Consider the following 19,556-nt stretch of genomic DNA (forward strand, 5'->3'; position numbering starts at 1 on the left):
ACTTGTATGCCTGGCTAACTTTGAAGGGATTGCACTTTTGATCTTGGGTACTGAGCCTCTCTTCTTCGAGAGATATCTTGTGGAGCGCTGAGAACGATACGCATCCAAAGTGCATCTCTTCCGCCCATTATCGTATCCAAGACAGTTAGTTGACGCATTTTGTGAGGGGGGCAAGGGATCGGACTGCAAATGTTGATGCAAAGCGAGACGGAAATCGGGTTGAGACGGCTCGGTTCCGTGCTCCACCACTAGCGCCGCTTGGCATTGCGGCACGGTCTGCGGCTGAACCCAACCATCGGTTCTCCACGACTCTTTTAATCTATTATCTATCACTACTAAGACTCTAAGGATTACAATCTCTCTTATTTAATAAGAAATACCTTTGCGTATATAGTAGTTATGTATTTTAGGAGTTATAAGTAGCTTGTCTTGCTTTGTGTTATCGCAGTACTATAGATAGGATAGAAGAACTAAACTTTAGAATTGCACACCAAAGTGAGTCAACCGTGGAGGAATATAAAATGCGCACCTCTCCATCACCACCAAGTTTCTTGTACATACTCTGGGTCCGATCCTTTCGCTACACTCGCACCCATATGATTACAACTAGCGTGTATCAGGCAGGTGCAGATTCCAGCTCTTGTCCCGGGCGGTAAGCTCGTGGCAAGCCTCATTAGCCATTCGATAGCCCCGGCCCTGTCAACGCCGACAAGTTACCCCCTGACATCTGGAGTTGGGTCAGGGTAGGCTTCCAGACATCCACCGACGAACATATGCACTCTGACTGTCGCTTATCGATTCGGAACTTGAATAAGCAATGTGTGCGACATGCCGTCCGGAGAGCATCTTGGACGAGCAGTTCGCATCAAGCTTTTGCTACACTAAGAGCATGGATCCACCAAACATGGCGCGGCGACACGCACTGAGAGTCCGGTCAGCTGTGCCTCTTCCTTCCTGTTATTGCAATCAAAGTTGCCGCGACATGAGACTGCAATCCATGCACCAGGATTCTGGCACGTTGAGATCCACTGTATCGCTGGTACGGTCAAGAAGGATGACGGACGACTCTTATACCTGATGCTGGATGCACTGTTTGTAGCAATAGACCCCATTGTCTACCCGGGGCGTCCCTTCCTTGCCAGTACGTTGCCCTCCAGTTGGCACTACTCTTTCATTCTTCAGATTCACTGTTATGACTCTCTCTACTCACGAATTCAATGACGAAGGCTCGAGCGCATCGTTTCCACAGACAATGGTGCGGGTAGTCGGCTATGTATCCATCTCCATAGTGTCAGTGGCTATAATAGCCCGATGCTTGCTGCAGTATCTGCGACCGAGAAGAATAGCTGCACAAGACTGCTGCATGGCTTTTGCTTACGTTCTTTTTCTTGCGCAATGCATACTCTACATTGTCCTGTCGCCCATACGGAATAAAGTGCAGGAGGTAACGGAAGGCGAGATGCCACGCTACCCTGAGCTTTCTTATCATGTCTATCTCATCGGCAGACTCATTTTTCCTGCCTTGATGTTCTTCTGGGCCATTCTATGGACTGTCAAGTTGGGCCTGCTTCTTCTTTACAGGAAACTAACTGTCGGGCTGCCGAGGGTGTACAATCGGATGTGGTGGTTCCTTGTCGTTTTCTGGGTCATTGTGAGTTTCCCCCTACATCTTGACAAGAAAACCACTGTATGCCGACATGACAAACAGTCACTCATTGGGAACTATGTCGCTTTTCTCACATCTTGCGTATCACTGCACAGCTTCTTCTATGGATCTGGAGGTTGCAACAACAGAGTTAGGCAGTTCGTCAGCATTTGGTACTCGTTCGGTGCGGATACGATCACTAATATCATGCGTAAGCACTCTCGGCATCAAACCGCACGCTTCGAAATCGCTGCTGACGATCCCTAGTCATCGCATTTCCTTTGCGTCTTACGTGGAACCTTCAGATGCCGCGCACGCAGAAAACTGCTATCATCGTCTTATTTGCCAGCGCAGTATTTTGCATCTTGATCGCCACTCTACGCGCTGCCAATGTCACTGCGCATACTATCAGAACTGGCAAGACGATGGACGGTACATGGCTTGCAGTATGGAGTATGGCTGAGACAGCTGTCGGTAAGTCGCCTATGTGTCTTCTAGCTTGATCTGCTCCGTTGATCCAGTCGCTCAATACTGACACGAGTTAGCCATTTTGATCGGGCCCAGATGACTACTAGATCTCCGCAGATGAATCGGCAAAATCACGACGCATTCATAGGCCCTTCGCGGTCACAAACGCGTCCAGGCTGCTAGCCATTTAGGTGTAGTCTCAACCAATCAAGATGCTGCAAAACGCTTCCGTTCTGCTAGTAGCGTGTAGAAGGCATCCACGGATTCAGCGCTGTTCGGGCTAGCGAGAGGTTCTGCACCGCACATACTGGATCCAAGCTGTCACTTTAGACGCCGAGCGCTGTAACAGCACTGTCTTCAGAGGCAACGTATCTCCAGAAGTCTACTCTTCGTCCTCGTCATCGTCAACCACACGTCTCCGCTTCGTCCGGCTAACAACCACCTCATCATCATCGTCATCGTCTGTAGACGTCATGTTTCATACTCTACCGCCGCACTACAAATTCGTATGTGTAATCACCTGAGACCAGGTTCTCTTCATCGATCGTTGCGACTCAGCTCTACGTCTTTTTCACGACATCGAAAAAAGAAGCCAGTCTGACGCTAGTAAGCCACATTCACTTCGTTTCTGAGGTCCACACTTAGCTTGTTTGGTATATCATGGGTTCTAGCGCACTCCGCGAACTGCAAGTGACGCCGACTTCTCTGCAATAGCCAACTTCTCTTGATTCGCGTTTGCGATACAACCTAACGTGCTCTGGTTTCAACCACCCCTTCCATAACCTCTCCAAGCACCTCTCTAAGAACTTGCGGCTGTTCTTCCAGCGCACCTGCATCTTCAGGCTAACACAATCCAGGGCTTTACCTCACATAACCGACAGACTTTCGGTCAGCCGAAAAGATGAGCGCCAATCAGGACTACATGACGCCAAACGACCATCTCCAGCAGTCCCTCCAGAACACCTCCGCATTTGAAGTCCTGGGCCACTTCTGCGGTATACCCGCTGTCGGCTCCCCCCAACGACTCAATGAGGCCGCCGTCGTCTGCATCGACGCAGAGTGGTGGCAGAAAGAGCCCAAACCCACCACCGAGCTCGGGATCGCAGAGCTTATGCAGAAGGGACTAACCCCGACCATCCACGCCGAGAATATCCTCTCTAGCATCCAAGTCGCGCACGCCCGCATCATCGAAAACGCCCACCTCATCAACAGATTTCCCGGCGCTGGAGACCCTGATAACTTTCTTTTCGGTAAAACCAAGTTCGTTACCATGGAGGAGGTGAAACAAGTACTCATCAATACGTTTGTGCGACCGCGAGAATACGGAGACGGGTCGGACCTGCAGCCCATCATATTGGTCGGCCACGCTGTAGAGAACGAGTTCGAGCATATGCAACGCGCGTTCGGCGTCGATCTACTAAGCTACGGTACTGTCGTCAAGGTCATCGACACGCAGCTCATGGCGCAAGAGCTGGGCATCAAGGCGCCACGAGGACCGTTCATCGGCCTCAAGGATCTCCTCGCGCACTTCAACATGGTTGTACCCAACCTCCACACCGCTGGCAACGACGCAGCCACCACGCTCATGGCCGCCGTCTTACTCACCCTCAAGCCTTGGATGTACCCCGACGTCCCCGGCTCGCCACCCGCCATCGTCCAGGGTCGCAGTATGTCAGAGGTGGTGGCTGGAGTCATGGATATGGGACAGTCGTTGTCGCCGCCTCCGTGGGGTGAGCTTGTGTATTGCGTCCGATGCGATCACAAGAGTCATCTCGCCAAATCCTGCTACACTGCTCTGACCTGCCAGATTTGCAGCAACTCGGGTGTCAAGAGACTGTTTGGTGCGCGAAATACACATAAGACTACCAGGTGTATGTACCAGTACTTACCGATTCCGCCAAGGGACTATGCATTTGGTGGACAGTAGAACGAGGAGGTATACGGAGACAGAGGTGAGAGATGAGAGCAAGGAAACGTTTGAGAGGACTACTGGTAGAACACCCAGGTAGCTACGCAGCTACGAATAAAACCATCACACTGGCGTACAAGCCAGACCCCACCTCATGCAATAGAACACTGAACACCCTGGAGCCTGAATTAACCTTGGGCCACCTACTTTACATGTTCTCATCCTGATGTAGGCTCCAGATCTGTTCAAGTTTTCCATTGGTTGACGTGACCCCAGCCTTTTCCAACTTCTGCCTTCATCACCACTACATAGATCAACGGCTCATATCGACACTGACAATATCCACATAGCTACCCTCACACTTCTCCATCTCATGTGCTCAACGGGGCCCAAACGCACACGACCCCTCCATATGCGTCCCAGCATTCTTCCTCCTCCACTCCTGCACAGCAGCTTCGCACCTCCTACACTTCAGATCCGTATTGTGACACTCCAAAAACCCATGCTCACCACTCCCACACCCCCAGCAAAAGACTTCCACACCAACAGGCGGCGCCGGCGTGGGCCAGTTCATCAAGCTCTGCACCACAAACGCCGCAGACTTGGAACTTGACTGGCCCACCAGCCCCGGCTTCGCCTTCGCATTCTGTAGAGATCCATAGAGCTCGAAGCGGAGGGTTGAGAGAATAGCGACGATGGTGGCGTACATAGCTGCGTTACCGCTGTTATCGGAGTGATATACGGGGATGTTGAACTGTCTGAGGAGGTATGCGAAGTTCGCGTCTGCGTGGCGCGTGATCTTAGACTGTTGGGGTATGATTTGCGCATCGAGACTCGCTACGGTGGTGTCCAGAAGGAACGGATCGAAGTCGAACGCCGTCTTGCGCACCCTGCTGATGCTGCTGTTGGAGCCAAAGGACATGTATATGATGGGTCGGTAGCCTGCATCCTCATTCTGCTCGTCCATGGGCTGGCGCCAGATCTGCTGTAGTAGGGATAGAGCTTCTTCTTGGGAGACGTAGACCGTGGTGCCGAAGTGGAAGGGGTCGAGACCGGTGTCTGTAGAGTCGAGGTGCGCAGTGGAGCGGATGACAAGGTGTAGACACCATACTTGGCGTAGCAGGTCTTCTGCGTGCGGGCCAGCCATGATAGGCTGCCCTTGATTGATGCTAGATCGGTCGTAGGTGGTGATTCCAAGTTCGGTGAGGCGATACGGTGGGTGAGCTGACCATTTGCGGTGGAGGACGACGAGGACAGCGTCGCGAAGTAGGTTTGGAGCAGTGGTCGACCTTCCGAGGTATTTGTGCAGGACGTCTTTATCTGGAAGCTGGGCCAAGATGCCGCGGAGAGCTGCTAGCTTTGTTGACGTGGATTTTGACATGGCTTTTGAGCTGCGCGATGTCGATGGGTATCGGAAAATGAGCAGCAGGAAATCTGTGTAGGTGACATTTGCGTCTGTTTGACGCGACGCTTTGCGACGAGTCTAGTGCCATTGAAAATGAAGGTGAAGGTGAAAGTAGATGTGAAGATGAAACTGAGCTCGACTTACTACCTATTCTTCGCGGTCTACTGCTGCTCAGCGTAGCACGTCGACCATTCCCGTTGCCTTCGATTGAGATCATGCCGTCATTGGGCCATTGAGAGCGTAGCTGATCCAAGCCCGAGCACATTCGCGATTCTTATGTATAGTGAAAGCGTATGAACTTTGCGTCTCGTTGTAAGTTGATTGCACGTGCCCTCATACCTAGGTAGCTTGTGGCATTATTTGTTCTGGACCTAATCATCCACACGTCTGCGTGACGTAAAACAAACTGTGACATCAGATAGCAAGTATTAGGTCATAACAATTCATTCATGTGAATGTGGTTTCACCGCTATGATGGGTTCCTTCGTAGAGGCGACCTCGATGCTCTCTCCCGCGGATGAGAGGGGGGAAATTTCGGCTGCATGCTAGCCGGTAGCGCAGCCGCTACCCCGCATAGAGTCTAGCTTGATGTCCTCCCCGGGCCCAGTCCCCAGGCCACATGCAGCGCGTCCCCGTCATAGCTCCGCGAACCCTCAGAATCTGATGTCTCCAGCCTCATCATCGTTCATTGTCAAGATAGCCCGCCCACCGGACCACCAATATGTCGTCAGCGCCGCCCAGAACCGTGATTGATCTTCCGACCGAACTCATCGAGATGATCGGAATGAAGCTCATTGAAGATTCCCCACACAACGATTCGGTCGTACCAGTCATACCGCGATTACTGGTGCAGAGTCGCCAGGCAGTGTACAACTCCCGTTTAGCATGTCGGGTTTTCAACAACGCTTTTGAAAAAGTGTTTCTAGAAATCATACATGACATGCCCTTCCAATGCACCCAGGAGCATCTTGGCCGCTTGACGCGGTTATTGCAACTTCCCTGGGTGTCGCAATCGTTCAAACAGTTGACTATCGGTGGTGCCAAGATAGCCAAACATCGCACACAATGCGCCCGGACTGACTGGATACGAGGACACTTGATGGACACGTTCGAGACAATTTTGAGCCTTGCGCCTCGTTTGGAAAGTATCAGATGTGTTCCAATCTGCGAGTACTATGCGCCACACGATCCTCGGGGCGCTGCCGAGGACGACTCGGATGATGATGAAACACCCCGGCAACTCCCATCATATATACGCTCCTTTCCCTTCATAGACGTCTTTGGAGTAGGTTGAAGCACTCAAAACTTTCATCAACGACCCCGAAAGAAAGGCTGACAAGTCATCATAGCAACTTTACGCAGCAATACATGAAAGCGGACACGCGAAGGCCACGCGGTCTCTTTTGTTGAGATTCGACTACCAGGAAACACACAAAATGGAAGCGCCGTATAAGATCTCAGATCGCCGTGCAATACAGATCCACTCGTTTCTTAAGAAGCCATTGCCTCATCTCCAACACCTCATCCTCGACTTGGGATGTCTATCAGGGGCTAGATGCATTTATAGTTCGAGCCATATGCCAGCCCTCGAGTCTTTGACGATCATATATACCAAGGACATCTGGCTGTGGGAAAACATGGCTCTTTTGGCAAAGACGCAACCTCGACGGCTCGTGCTCACCAGCTACACATACGTGCCGGTCGAGAACGTTTCTTCTTTTATCGGTGCATTCAGTCACCGGCAGGGCCCACTACCGTGCTTAGAGTTGCGTGACATGGATGTCAAATTGGATTACCATCGTTACGAAAAGCCACCACTGCCAACACCCGAAGAGTTCTCGGAGGACTTCCGCATTGCAGAATTGAAGATTGCGAACGTGTCGTGGTATCGGCATGTGTCCAAGCGTCGCAAGTCAGAGCGCCGTGGCTGGTGCAGGACGGGTTGGGATTTGTTTGGTCCAATTTGTGATGCGGCAGATGTTGTACGTGTGAGCGTACGTGACGGGGCGGAGCGTTATAAAGAGGACTTTTTTGAACGACCAGTAGGAGATTTGGATATTGATGGTAATAGCATCACTGGTGAGACCGATTCAGATCGCAGCACCACCGAAGACGGAATCGAATATGACAGCGATTCCACAAACGAAGACGAAGACAAGAACGAGAATGGGGACGAGGATGAGGACGAGGATGAGGACGAGGATGAAGATGAGGACAACGACGAGGACGGAGACGGAGACGGTAACGGAGACCGAGTCGTTGACGAGGTGGCTTGGTCACGGGCTGATATGGCGCTACGTCGAAGCTATGCGACGGCTAGTTGGTCCTATAGGGGTGGCTAAGTCTGACCCAGTTCGGTGAAAGCTTCAACCTCCGCCAGGCTTCTTCAGCGCACCACCAAGAATACTTGGATCAAGCATCTTGGCTTCAGGCACGTCGACACCACATCGCACCCACATGCTGCTCCAAAGCGCACCGACTGCTCTTTCTTCGGGCATGAAAACGACTGTATTCACGTACGATCGTGTCGTGTTATAGCAGTCTGGCATGTTGAATAGTTGCGCCTCGCAGTTGTCGCCTTTGTTCGAATAGAACACGCCGCATCGCGCTTCGCTTGGGAGAGTGATGCATGTACCGTTCTTCCATGTTTCGAGGGGCGGTGGGAAATACGTCTTCTGTAAGAGTTCGCCGCGGCAGTGCTTAGGGCCGCCTGCACCGGAGTATGTGAGAGCGAGAATCGGTATTTGTGGAGTGGTCGGCGGTCGAGGCTTAGGCGCGACGGACGGTTTTGGCGTAGCGATAGGCCCCAAGACACCTTCAGCACTCCAACTCGCGCTCGTATGTGGTTCCGGTGTGAAGCCAATCATCCCGTCCTGTGTTTCGGTCATCGTGGTGGGTACGAGCGTCGCGCCAGACACGATGCTGCTGCCGTTGTACACATCGCCGCGGTCGAAGTCCGTGCCGTTCAACAGCGCCTTCGCCGCGACGATATCATCGCCATCTCCGACTCTTGCAGCTTGCGCGAGGTTGATCTGTATGATTGGTGTGGTAGGTGCGCGTACTTCGATGGCGGTCGCTAGCGAGATTGCGATGAAGAGGAGGAGGGAGACGGACGATGCGATGAGGATGATGCGCCGCGGTATGGACGACATCGCGGTGGTATTACATTACTTTTGGAGGATTTGGGAGGTTGAAGGGGTATGCGACAATGTCGAAGTTCGTGGGCGACGCCAAGGAAGCGTCGGGGGTTGCTACGCTACGCGTTTCATCCCCACGTCCTCCCCAGACATCGTCGCAGGCATGCAGGCAACTTTGCATACATACTTCCTTGACAGTTGTACAAAGATTCTATACTACATTCGGATGTACGATGTTACGCGAGTGTGCAATCTCGATAGAGCAGCGGCTTAGACCCATACCTGTAGGTTCAGTCAGAAATCCATCCCCTGACCTTTATACAGCTCGATATCAGCCTTTATGGGCTTTCTATGGTCATGTAGAGAAAGCTGCACTAACGATTCGATCTTGGCGCTCCAATGAAAAGGCCAACGGATGTGTTCCACTACACGAGAGAGCGAGAGATTCACTGGAATGACAGCGATTGGTCTAAGCTCACGACAATTCTTCCAGGGTTCGACGTGTGTACACAGACCACTCAGTGATAGCCTCCCGACTACTCGCTGTTGCCTATGCACTGCTATGTTCCCTGAGCGATTTGCATCTTGGTTATCTCCTCTGGCGACCATACCTAACCTCCCTCAACCAAGAGACTCATCTACATTAGATCATCACCACCGGTACCGACGAGCGACCTACACCAGACTTATCTCCCCTTCGATGGAATCAGGTGCGAATAACACCCCACCCTCGAATCCAGACATGGCTGCCGAGCTCTTAGACGCAAACCGACGAGCGCTAGCGTTAGCCCTCAAGAAAACTGACACCAACAATTCGAACACATCCGCCGCTCGACTTGAGATGATGAAGGCCGAGTCCAGGTTTCATTCGCTGAAGCGTCGTGGAAGGGCCTTGCGTTATGAAAAGGCTACTGCTGCTAAACAATACGGCCAGTCTTGGTGTCAAAGTCTCTCTCAAGGTCTCTTTGATAAGCGTCCTCGCGAGTTGCGAGATATGATCTACCATCACCTTCTCCCTCATTCGGCAGAAGTATCACTCCTGGGACAGGATTGGCGCGTTTCCTTCTGCCCTAGTCAGACGTTCGGCTCTTGGAACGACAGCGAACTCGATCCCATCCCTCATTATCTAACGAGTGAGTTTATGGGCACTTCGTTCCAGAAAGAGATCATGGAGGAACTTCACAGACACGCACAATTCCATATCTACCACCCAAACGACGTGGAAGAGTTTCTGGAATATGGCCTACCGCTAGCATCACTTCCGCTCCGGGCTTTCGACTTCGTTCGCTCACTCACTGTGCTGCTATCCTTTCAAGCCCATCAGGACGTCGATAAATCCAGATGGCGCAGAACGGGACAGTACGATCTTAGGCGAAACCCTGGAGGAGATCGCCAACACTTGGAATCCGTCGCTACCAAGCATACTTTCGAGAAAAAGGTCAAAGTACTTGCTGCCATCACCAAAATCAAGCAATTAAACAAGCTCGAACTGCACATCTTGATTCGCACCTGGACCCCTGTAGGAGCGAGAGGCTTCGAGCGAGCTCTGGTTCCTTTTGTGCACGATCTGCAAGACCGCGGAGTGAAGGTTGACGGGGAAGTTCAATCATATCGACGTGATTCCCGTCGTAACACTGAGATGTACTCTGGCTGGAAATGTGACTTTACCCGTCCGGGGTCGCGCTAGGAAAGCCACCGACTCATGACTGGTGCCTTCGTAAGTAACTAGCCTCGCAGATGTCTTGCATATGCTTACCATCAGACAGGACCGGATTTTTTCTACGTTGAACCTGTCGATGAAGTCGAAGCTCGATGATCTCGTGAGGTCTCGTGTTCTCTAGAGTTTTTATTCCTATCGCTCCGGCTTCTCAGCACAACAATGTAGTCTCCACGCAGAAATGTATCGTGAGACGGCTTAAGGAGTGTCGTCATGATATGCCACCGTATGGAGTAAACGCGCTCGTGGATCTATGCTCTCGTACAAGAGATGTTCTCACACATGGGACCAGCGATAAAGCGCATCTTTGACACCTTGAACAAGAATTATTTCGATTGCTACAGCATTTATTCTGGTGCGTGATGCCCTTGCTGAAAACACTGCATCATTCGGCGCCTAATTACGAAGTTGTTGTAAAACCGAGCGTGATATTTGGACAAAGACTAATCTCATACAAGGATGGGAAGCCGTGCGCGAGCCTAGCACTATGCAGGACACGGTGATACTACATTCCTCTAGTCTCGCTGACTCCTTCTAGGCTGCACCACACTGCACGTAGAAACACGTGCGCGTATAGCGCTCATACCTCTTGTCTTCTAGATCTACTATGCCGACTTGGGGAAACAGGTTTCTAGAGTAAATTATGAGGAGGAATTTCGAAAGGAGCGGCGATAGCAGCTTCGACCTGGCCTGCTGGCAGCAACATGCTCCGATCATAGGTAACTGTTTCCGTATCCCTCGGCTGGGGGTAAACGTTTTTGCCCCGATTTTCGTACGAAACAACGACGTTGCAATCCTTTTCGACAAGCGTTTGGATATACGGGAGCAGCACAGCTTTATACCTGTAAAGCGCAAACTTCGTCCGCACAATGACATTAAGCGTGACGCTCATTCTGGAAACTTGTGCTGTTGCGGCGAGATCGCCGAGCCAACTCACCTGGCTCTCGAAGGTTTCCTTCTTTAAATTGCCCTCTGCTGTCATATGGCGAGCTACCACATAGCCCCGAGGACGTTGGGAAAACTCCACATAGTCCCGGCCAGGTGGGACAAGATGGTCGGGGATGGATATGTCGACTGAAAGCGTTCGGAGGAAGTCGAGGGGTCGGCAGAGCGCATCTCTGAGAGGGCAAGTACCAAGTAGATAGGGAACGTCATCGACGTGCCAGACATTGTAGGAGGCGTACGTATTAAACTCTTCCGCGAGTTCGACCACAAAGTCCTTTCCCATATACTTCTCCCTGAAATAGTGCTCAAATTTGTTGTCAAGGCCGCGAGCCTGGCCGCGACGGTCACTGTGGTCAACGTGGAAGTAGTATTTATTCCCTTCGTTATAGGGCAGGTCTTTCTCGCGTTGAATGATGCTGACATCTGGAGCGCCACCCATGAGATGGAAGTAAACCATGTCTCGCACTTCGCGGGCAGAGAGACGTTCGAACATCTCGGCGGCGAACTGGCGGTTCAATATGCAGGTGTAGTCATCAGTTGACTTGCCGAAGTTGCTTGAAGGAAATACGACGTCAGTGATCAATCTGTGTTGTGCTGGAGGTTCACACTTACGTATTCAAGCTTCGCTTCTGGCGCTGGAGTTTGCTTCGCGTGCTTTGAAGTGCACTCAGCTTAGTCTCAAGCTCTTCTATCTCTTTGTCATTCGCACTATTCCTGCAATAGCTTCGTGAGCATTTGAGAACTGAGGATGAATGATTCACTTACAGCTCTTGATTATCCCTTCGTTTTTGTATAATGCTGCGCAGTCGTGAGTTACTGGAAAGCTGTTGTGCGCACATCTACGCCGACTTACAATGAAATTGCCTTAGCCTTGGTCTTGAGTGGATTTCGAGGGGCCATCTTGGCGGTCTCGCGTTATTCGTGGTATGGCAGGAGCGATTGGAGTGGAAGAGGTAGTTCAGGCGCTTTGAGTTGAGCTATATAAGAGTGTCACGATACACAGTCGACAGGTACCTGGTGGATAACGTGATGAAGTTGCGAGCTAAGTGGGCGCACGAGTACCACGATCTAGGCAAACACTGAGCTTGACGTACGTGCTCGCGTCGTGAATGATCAGTTCGGTCTAGTCACAATCCCTATCGCGAAAGTTACTAGGCTGGAGAAGGAAATGCTAGCCCATTAATCTTCGGATTGCGTTAAGAAAACCATAGCTCCAGATCTCTTCAAGCATCCCCACCCTCAGCCTTCTCCTTCGCCTTATCCAAATCCAACGGCACCCTAACAACAATCTTGCCCCTCGCCCTCCCCGTCTTCAACTTCTCAAACGCCTTAGGCGCATCCTCCCACTCAAACACCTCATCGACGACAGCCTTGACCTTCCCCTCCTTCATCCATCCTCCAATCTGGCTCAGCGCATCCGACGACGGCTTCGCCATCAACAACTGATAGCTGTTCTTGCCGCCGCCCAAAAACCCGGGTAACAGCATGTTAGACCCCACATTCTTGATGCTAGCAACGCTCATTCCCGCGCCGATTTGGACAAATTTGCCGGCTGGGATGAGGAAAGCGGATGCGGCTTTGTAGAGGTTGGGTGGAGTGCCGATGTTGTCGACGACGAGGGTGTAGGTCTGGCCCTTGGACGAGAGTGTTTCGATCACGTCGCTAGTTTTGTAGTCGATGACTTCGTCGGCGCCTAGGCTCTTGCACAGGTCGACGTTGGGGGTTGAGCAGGTAGTTGTCACGTGGCAACCCAGCGCTTTCGCAATCTGGATGCCGTACACACCCGTTCCGCCTGAGCCGCCATTGATGAAGACTTTGTCGCCGCTTTTGACCTTTGGCGCGATGGCTTGGTATCTGGAGATTGGGGTTAGCATGGCTTTCAGCTTCGTGAGTAGCCTGGCCCCGCCTTACTCGGTCAGCCCCACGATGCCGACGCCTGCTGCGTCTTCGACTTTCACGCCTTCTGGTAATCTTGCCAGCATTTGTCTATCCACGGCTACGTATTGCGCCATGCTTCCTCCCGTCAGCGCACCGACCTTTGCGCCAAACACGAATTCGCCAATCTGGTACTCGTCGACTTTCTTGCCTACTTTGGCGACCTTGCCGCAGAAGTCGGCACCGGGGGTGATGTCGGAGCCTACAAGCCGCAGTGGCATTGGCCCTTCAGTGACTTTGTGGTCGACGGGGTTGATCGCCATGGCGTGAACTTGGACCAGAATCTGCTCATCATGAAGCACTGGTTGTGGCGCGGCCTCATTGATTTGGAGGTTCTTCTCGATGCCGCCTTTGGTGCTGTTGTACTGCCAGGCCCTCATCGTGGACGCCATGTTACTGTTTGATCTGAACGGAGTTTGTCGCGATAAATTTCCGATAGATTTGATGCCGCCGATGCGCGCTGTCCTTGTTATCTTATAGCGTGGAAACAGGCGTGCGTCATGACGATTTGCGTTGAGCGGGGCAAGCGCCACCACCGCCTGTCAGCACGAGCTTTGTGAGTAGACACCCATCTATCGGAGCTTCATTCAGGCGACCGAAGAGATCGCGCAGATGGAGCCTGGGTAGGACACCTACATTGTGGAATCCATCGAGGTGGGTACGCCTCCTTGCCCAATGGGTTGGCTTACTTGCGCTCGGTCGATCAAGGGGCATGCCCACATTGTCACCTAGCCCGATCGGGCGCACTTTGCGCAGCGACAGCAGTCTCATCATGAGTTCCGGAAAGAGATCAATATCAAGATATGGGATATGAGCGCGATCATTGTTTGTGTCACGAAGGTTTTTTCAATTGATCTGTCCTACATATGATACAGGAGCTGGAGGCCTAACAGCCACAGCCCAGGCCGCCCTTTCGCCCTGCATGAAGCCTCTTACGCGTATGTAACGAACATCTGCTCAAAGCCAGTGACGTTCCACACGCCAGTAATTGTGTTGAGCGTCAAGTTGGTTGGAGTGGTTGGACCACGTTGAAGCGCACCGCTCTCGACATGACCGCCTGCAGCAGCTACAGTTCCGTTCGTCCTTTCCAAATGATTGGCACCAGCCTTGACGGTGAAGTTTGCGAGGCTGATATCTAAGGGGTTGCGAGATGCGACAGATGGCGAGCCTAAATGTTGTCAGCACATACGTTTCTCGACATTGCGAAGGTGCGATGGGTATACTTACCATAGTACTGCGCATTGAGCTCCTCAGGAGAGATGAACAGCTCGTAGTACCCTCTGTAGTAGCCTTCAGTCCACTGAAGCTCCCGGTTGTCACGCACGAGCGCTGCGGACCGGTCACTCGAATTCGCAATAGACCTACCAGCGCCATAACCGCTGGATGAAACGGCCGTGCCAGCAAACTCGACGCCGATGGCACCAGCACCAGTCGCCTGGTCGTATGGGGTCTCGTCGAGCCAGACAAGATCAGACACCCAGTTTGCATGAGAATCGCCAGCCAAGAAGGCAGTGTTCGGGATCTCGTTGCTGTAAAGGTGATGAAGAGTGCGGTTGCGGTTGGCAGTGTACCCGTCCCACTGATCGGCGTTCAGCTCGTTGCTGTACACTGCGCTGTTATTCATTCGGGAGAAGATGATCTGGTTACCGATGATCCTCCAGGTAGCACCGCGTTCATGCGACTCGGATAGCTGGTTGTAGAACCAGTTTTCCTGGCGGCTACCCATGAGCGAGCGGCCAGCATCGTCCTTGAGATCCTCGATGTATTCGTCGTTCCAGTTGAGGGTTGTGATAGATCGATCGTAGTTGCGAGTGTCGAGCATGATCAGGTCGAAGAGTTTGCCCATCTTGAAGTTGCGCCAGATGCGGAGATTGTCATCCATGTCGACCTGGCGAATGCTGCGGTCGTTATTAGCCACATCAGGGACGGTCAAAGCGAAACACGTACGGCATCCACTCGAAGTAGGCGCGAACAGCGTTCATCTTCCTGGAGTCAACGCTCACTCCTCCGAACTTCTTGAAGCTTTGTTCAGTGTTGTTCATGCCGCTAAAGCCATCGCGATAACCGTTGTTTGCAACCTCTGCCCATCCGTTAGTGGAGTAGAGGGGTGTCATGCCAAGAAACATACCATGATCATCCCATGTTGGAATCCAAGCAAAGTTCTGGTGAGCAAGACGTAAGTCATCATCGGTGCGGTACTGGCCGATCCTCGTTCGATAGTCTTCGAGACGGATCAGTAGCTGTCAGACCCAATGATCAGTTGCTTACGAACCGTAAAGTGTGACAATCTCCCGCGATGGGTTCGTGGCGCGCGGGTCTTGGCCGAGCTTGCCCTTGGTGGACTCATAGATGTAATCACCAAGATGAACCTTCATCTCCAGATTAACAGAGTCACAAATGCGCGTAATCATCATACTTACGAAGAAGTCAACTTGATCTTTCCTGGCAGCATTGCCGTACGCGTTGAAGTAACCGTTCTGCCAGTTAGAACAGGAGAAGATAGCAAGACCAACTTTGGAAACATCGTCGTCTTCGTCGGGGCTGGTCTTGGTTCTGCCGAGTGGGCTCTTGTTGGAGCTACCACAAACGTTGAACTGGTAGTAGTACTGGGTGAATGGGGACAGGTTCTTTGCTTCAATCTTCTCAGAATTAGCTTATCACCCGACATACCCGTGGCTTAGATCTTACCTTGACGGTGAAGTCGATGTCGGAAGTGGTATATGCTTGGCCTTGATCGACGATGCTGGAGAAGTTGCCGTCCGTACCAACGCGGTAGTCCACGCAAATAGGGTTTGGTGAGGCCTTGATGTACTTCTCTGTCTCGTGGTTGTAGAAGGCTACATTACCCGTAACAGTCACGTTCGATCTGTCGTTCTCGAGAGATGGCGCAATGCGTGTCCAGAGAATGACAGAGTCGGGATAAGGATCTCCAGAGGCGACGCCGTGCGTGAAGCTTAGCTGAGCCGGATCCCACGGAGTCGCCCGCTTGATGAGGCTTCTCTTCGCGACCTTCGGCACATCAATGCCAAGGCCTTCGTGTCGGCGAGAAGGCGAGTGGTAGTTCAGGTTGCCATCGAAAGATGCGCACACGAGCGACGCTAGAGGCGCCGCTGCAAGAAGGATTGAAAGCATTGCGAGGATCGAAGAAGCTTCGGTGACTCTCTTCTTGCATTTCGAATTCGCGAGACTTCAGAAAGCTTAAGTACTTCCATCGCACTTCAACGTGCCGTCCTTCGCGTATAATTTCATCGCCTTCGTACTACTCCGGCCGCCAACATTACCGCATCGTGCATTCAGTACAGTTCTGACAGCAGCTGTGGCCAATCGCATAGAGTGCATTGTAAGTGTGTAAAAGAGTGCCTGTTGATCGTCAACCGCGACATATGCACGATGCGCATGTGCCGGGAGGATGAGCTGAGATTGGCCGAGCGCGACTTCATCCCGCTGGACAGGCTAGCCCGTTGTGGGGATATGCAGCGCGTCGAACGTCGTTGATCCTGGCATGACATACAGTGCGTGAGGAGTCAACGCGACGATGCGGAACTGTAAGGCGCAGTCTTTGGGGTGACAGGAGAAGAGGGGTGGAGGGTTACTTGGCTTTCCAGCTCCCAGTCCGCGGAAAGAGATGGCGTTAAGATTAGAAGGGTTTAGCGCCAACCGCGCCGCATGCTAACCCTGGAGAACTCCATCGTCCATTCCTTCGACATCCACCTCGTCTAGTTTTCCAAAGAACTCCTGGGTCTCTCTATCATTCTTGACCTACACTTGCTGTACGTACGAGTTGCAGTGCGGATCTTGCCTTTCTTTCGATGCCCAATTCTCCGCTTCTAAAGCGCTTGCTTGCTTCTCTATCTTGATTCAACCAATCATTGCATCGTTCACACCCCGCCGTACACGTTCCCGTGTTATCCACGTTGCATCGTCGGAACTGCCATTCGCGCAAGAGCTATCACGGCATCGCTGATGTCGTTGTACCTATGCCGACCACGGAATGTTTAAACACGGAACATTACTACTGCGTGGGAAGCCCCCCGGCTTGCCTAGACCCTTCACGCTATGCAATGCGGTACCGCTTCATAAAAGTCCCAGTCCCTGTCTTCTTCCTGGAGTTCGTATGAAACACACCATCTTCTCCAGGGAGGTGTATCAGCCTTTACCCTTTTCCAACCGGGGTGAGCTCCGGGACTATTACATTACGAAAGAAATGAAGGCCAGAATGATCAACATCTACGGACCCAAATTTGCCATTGAGCAGGATTATCGGCGATTGTTAGAGGATCATGGGTTGAACCCGGGGATGTTTCTATCGACCTATCGCTGAAATGGGCTCATTAGGTCTCACACGGTTTATGCAGTCATGCCTAATGTGGAGGATGTCGCCCGAGCTGTCGCAAAGGTCCAAGGTGCACTCCTATTTGACACCAAAGTCCGCGTTCGACTACCATATCCTGATGAAGGATTATTCTCCAAAGTACCTCAGATCGAGTGGGGCTGGTATGCTACGAATGGGCCAGGCATCGAGAATATACGGTTGCGTGCACCTTTGCTGTCCCCACCGGTCGATATATTTAGGCCGATCAAGGAGGGTGCGTTCTGCCTCCGTTGTGAAAGCAAATAAACTTTGACTAATCTGGTTCAGCCCGCCAGGTACTTGTGAAAAGTTGTCAGGACGTATAACCCCGGGACTTGCGACTAGAAGTTTATAATCTGTTCCACTCTTTTGATGTGGACGTCTTTGAGATGAGCAGATTAAAATCTGGGCAATGGTTTATAGTTCTCCATTTTCTTCATGCTGAGCAAGCAGAGATTGCTCGAACGACGTACAACGAGTATACACTACCGAGCGGCCATCGAATCAAGTGTATGTCTACAAGGGTGCCGAGGCACTTCTTAAAAGATATGCCTTGGGCATCCAGTCGGAGTGAAGGGTGAGTTGTTCACCCGCACAGTTTTGGCCGCGATGCTAATGGTGTCTTCGCTAGGCATGAGTCCCACTCCGAACGAGGTCTAGTCACGGGCAAAAACCTCGAGCATGTAAGCCATCATCCTTTTACTGACACCGCTCTTCGATACAGCGAAGTCGACATTGCTAACCCAAACGATAGCTGCAAGAGGATGTGTTTTCGCAAGTGGTTGTTGGGCAAGAACGATCGAGGTCTCTGGGTTCCTGGGTATGATTCATGATAGTACAGCTGACTTATTCGTGACTAATGGCTGCAACAGGCACAAATATTAGACAAGAATTTATATGATCTCCATAAAGATAACACATCCCATCTAATCAACCTTGTAAACAAGCTTAACACCCGAAACCTTCCCATCCTTCAAATCCTGCAACCCCTGCGGCACACCCTCCAACCCACTCCTCACCTCAATTGGATGCGTCTTCAGCTTGCCTTGGCCAAACCACTCCTCAGCCTGCTTCCAGAACCTAGCGCCAAACTCGTAGTCCTCTTGACTAGCGCCAACCTTCTCACTGTACGCTTCACCCAGAGCCGTGTAGGCGAAAGTGAACTTGGTCTTCACATCGCTCCTCGGGTAGTTGTTCACGGGCAGGAGCGCAGACATGTGACCACCCGTGGAGCTAATAGCCGCAGCTGTGATGTCGAATGAGTTTCCTTCGGCGATACAGTCGAAAGCCAGTTTGAGCTTGTCGTTAGTCGCCTCGCGGATCTTAGCGCCCACATCAGCGTCTTTGTAGTTGAAGACTTGATCGGCGCCTAGTTTGCGGAGGAGATCGAAGTTGTGCGGTGAGGATGTCGCGATGACTTCGCAGCCTGTGTGCTTTGCGTATTGGATGGCGAGGGTGCCTGTTGCGGTGGAGCCGCCGTAGATGAGGACGGGTGTTGGTGATTGGACCTTTGCGGGTGGGAAGGGTAGGCCGAGTTCTTGGTAGAGGCCTTGGGCTACGGTTGTGATGCCGACGCCTAGAGTGGCGGCATCTTCGAATGACATGTTGGACGGGATCTTGAGATTGATTCCGTTCTTGGCTTTGACGTGCTCGGCAAAGGCGCCGTTGGTGTGGTCTGCTGGGTCGCCTGGGATGTGTTAACAACCAGCTTCATTGTTGTTCAGTAGTGTTCGTACCTCCGCGAACGAATCCAGCAATGCGGTCTCCAACCTTGTAGTGTGTTACATCCTTGCCAACTTCCTCAACTTCACCAGCATAATCGCATCCAGCAATAGCACCCGGCGCCGCAGCCCTATCGATGTTCTTCCAATCCGTTGGGTTTAGTGCTACAGCCTTGGTCTTGACAAGCAGCCAGTTCTCAGCCGGAAGCTTAGGAATAGGGACGTCATTGCGCAGTTCAGATACGCCTGGAGAGACGTGAACTACTGCTCTTTGCGTAGACATGTTGCGAATGTGAAAGGATCTTGGGAGTCTGGTATGCAAG

At 52.0% G+C, this 19,556-nt stretch overlaps 7 protein-coding genes across 7 annotated transcripts; 2 read left to right on the plus strand and 5 right to left on the minus strand.

Annotated features, from left to right (window-relative positions):
* Nucleotides 1–3,014: 3,014 nt before the first annotated feature.
* Nucleotides 3,015–4,040, plus strand: J4E90_007966 (uncharacterized protein; the record flags this gene model as incomplete). The annotated part of the gene is made up of 1 exon (XM_051437496.1): nt 3,015–4,040. The coding sequence occupies one exon, from the start codon at nt 3,015–3,017 to the stop codon at nt 4,038–4,040; it is 1,026 nt and encodes a 341-aa protein (XP_051288307.1).
* Nucleotides 4,041–4,401: 361 nt separating this feature from the next.
* Nucleotides 4,402–5,403, minus strand: J4E90_007967 (uncharacterized protein; the record flags this gene model as incomplete). Its single annotated transcript, XM_051437497.1, has 1 exon — nt 4,402–5,403. The coding sequence occupies one exon, from the start codon at nt 5,401–5,403 to the stop codon at nt 4,402–4,404; it is 1,002 nt and encodes a 333-aa protein (XP_051288308.1).
* A 2,001-nt stretch (nt 5,404–7,404) lies between these two features.
* On the plus strand, nt 7,405–7,769 carry J4E90_007968 (uncharacterized protein; the record flags this gene model as incomplete). Its single annotated transcript, XM_051437498.1, has 2 exons — nt 7,405–7,409; nt 7,499–7,769. The coding sequence occupies 2 exons, from the start codon at nt 7,405–7,407 to the stop codon at nt 7,767–7,769; spliced, it is 276 nt and encodes a 91-aa protein (XP_051288309.1).
* A 24-nt stretch (nt 7,770–7,793) lies between these two features.
* On the minus strand, nt 7,794–8,579 carry J4E90_007969 (uncharacterized protein; the record flags this gene model as incomplete). Its single annotated transcript, XM_051437499.1, has 1 exon — nt 7,794–8,579. One exon carries the CDS (start codon nt 8,577–8,579, stop codon nt 7,794–7,796), a length of 786 nt encoding a protein of 261 aa, XP_051288310.1.
* Nucleotides 8,580–10,912: 2,333 nt separating this feature from the next.
* J4E90_007970 (uncharacterized protein) lies at nt 10,913–12,126 on the minus strand (the record flags this gene model as incomplete). The annotated part of the gene is made up of 4 exons (XM_051437500.1): nt 10,913–11,780; nt 11,839–11,940; nt 11,992–12,024; nt 12,080–12,126. The coding sequence occupies 4 exons, from the start codon at nt 12,124–12,126 to the stop codon at nt 10,913–10,915; spliced, it is 1,050 nt and encodes a 349-aa protein (XP_051288311.1).
* Nucleotides 12,127–12,449: 323 nt separating this feature from the next.
* Nucleotides 12,450–16,293, minus strand: J4E90_007971 (uncharacterized protein; the record flags this gene model as incomplete). The annotated part of the gene is made up of 9 exons (XM_051437501.1): nt 12,450–13,080; nt 13,138–13,566; nt 14,098–14,329; nt 14,389–15,059; nt 15,109–15,241; nt 15,290–15,382; nt 15,434–15,530; nt 15,582–15,800; nt 15,850–16,293. The coding sequence occupies 9 exons, from the start codon at nt 16,291–16,293 to the stop codon at nt 12,450–12,452; spliced, it is 2,949 nt and encodes a 982-aa protein (XP_051288312.1).
* Nucleotides 16,294–18,438: 2,145 nt separating this feature from the next.
* J4E90_007972 (uncharacterized protein) lies at nt 18,439–19,516 on the minus strand (the record flags this gene model as incomplete). Its single annotated transcript, XM_051437502.1, has 2 exons — nt 18,439–19,199; nt 19,249–19,516. 2 exons carry the CDS (start codon nt 19,514–19,516, stop codon nt 18,439–18,441), a joined length of 1,029 nt encoding a protein of 342 aa, XP_051288313.1.
* Between the last annotated feature and the right edge of the window lie 40 nt (nt 19,517–19,556).

The sequence above is a fragment of the Alternaria incomplexa genome (assembly GCF_024043165.1).
Source record: "Alternaria incomplexa strain BMP 0042 chromosome Unknown scaffold_12, whole genome shotgun sequence".
NCBI lineage: Eukaryota > Fungi > Ascomycota > Dothideomycetes > Pleosporales > Pleosporaceae > Alternaria > Alternaria incomplexa.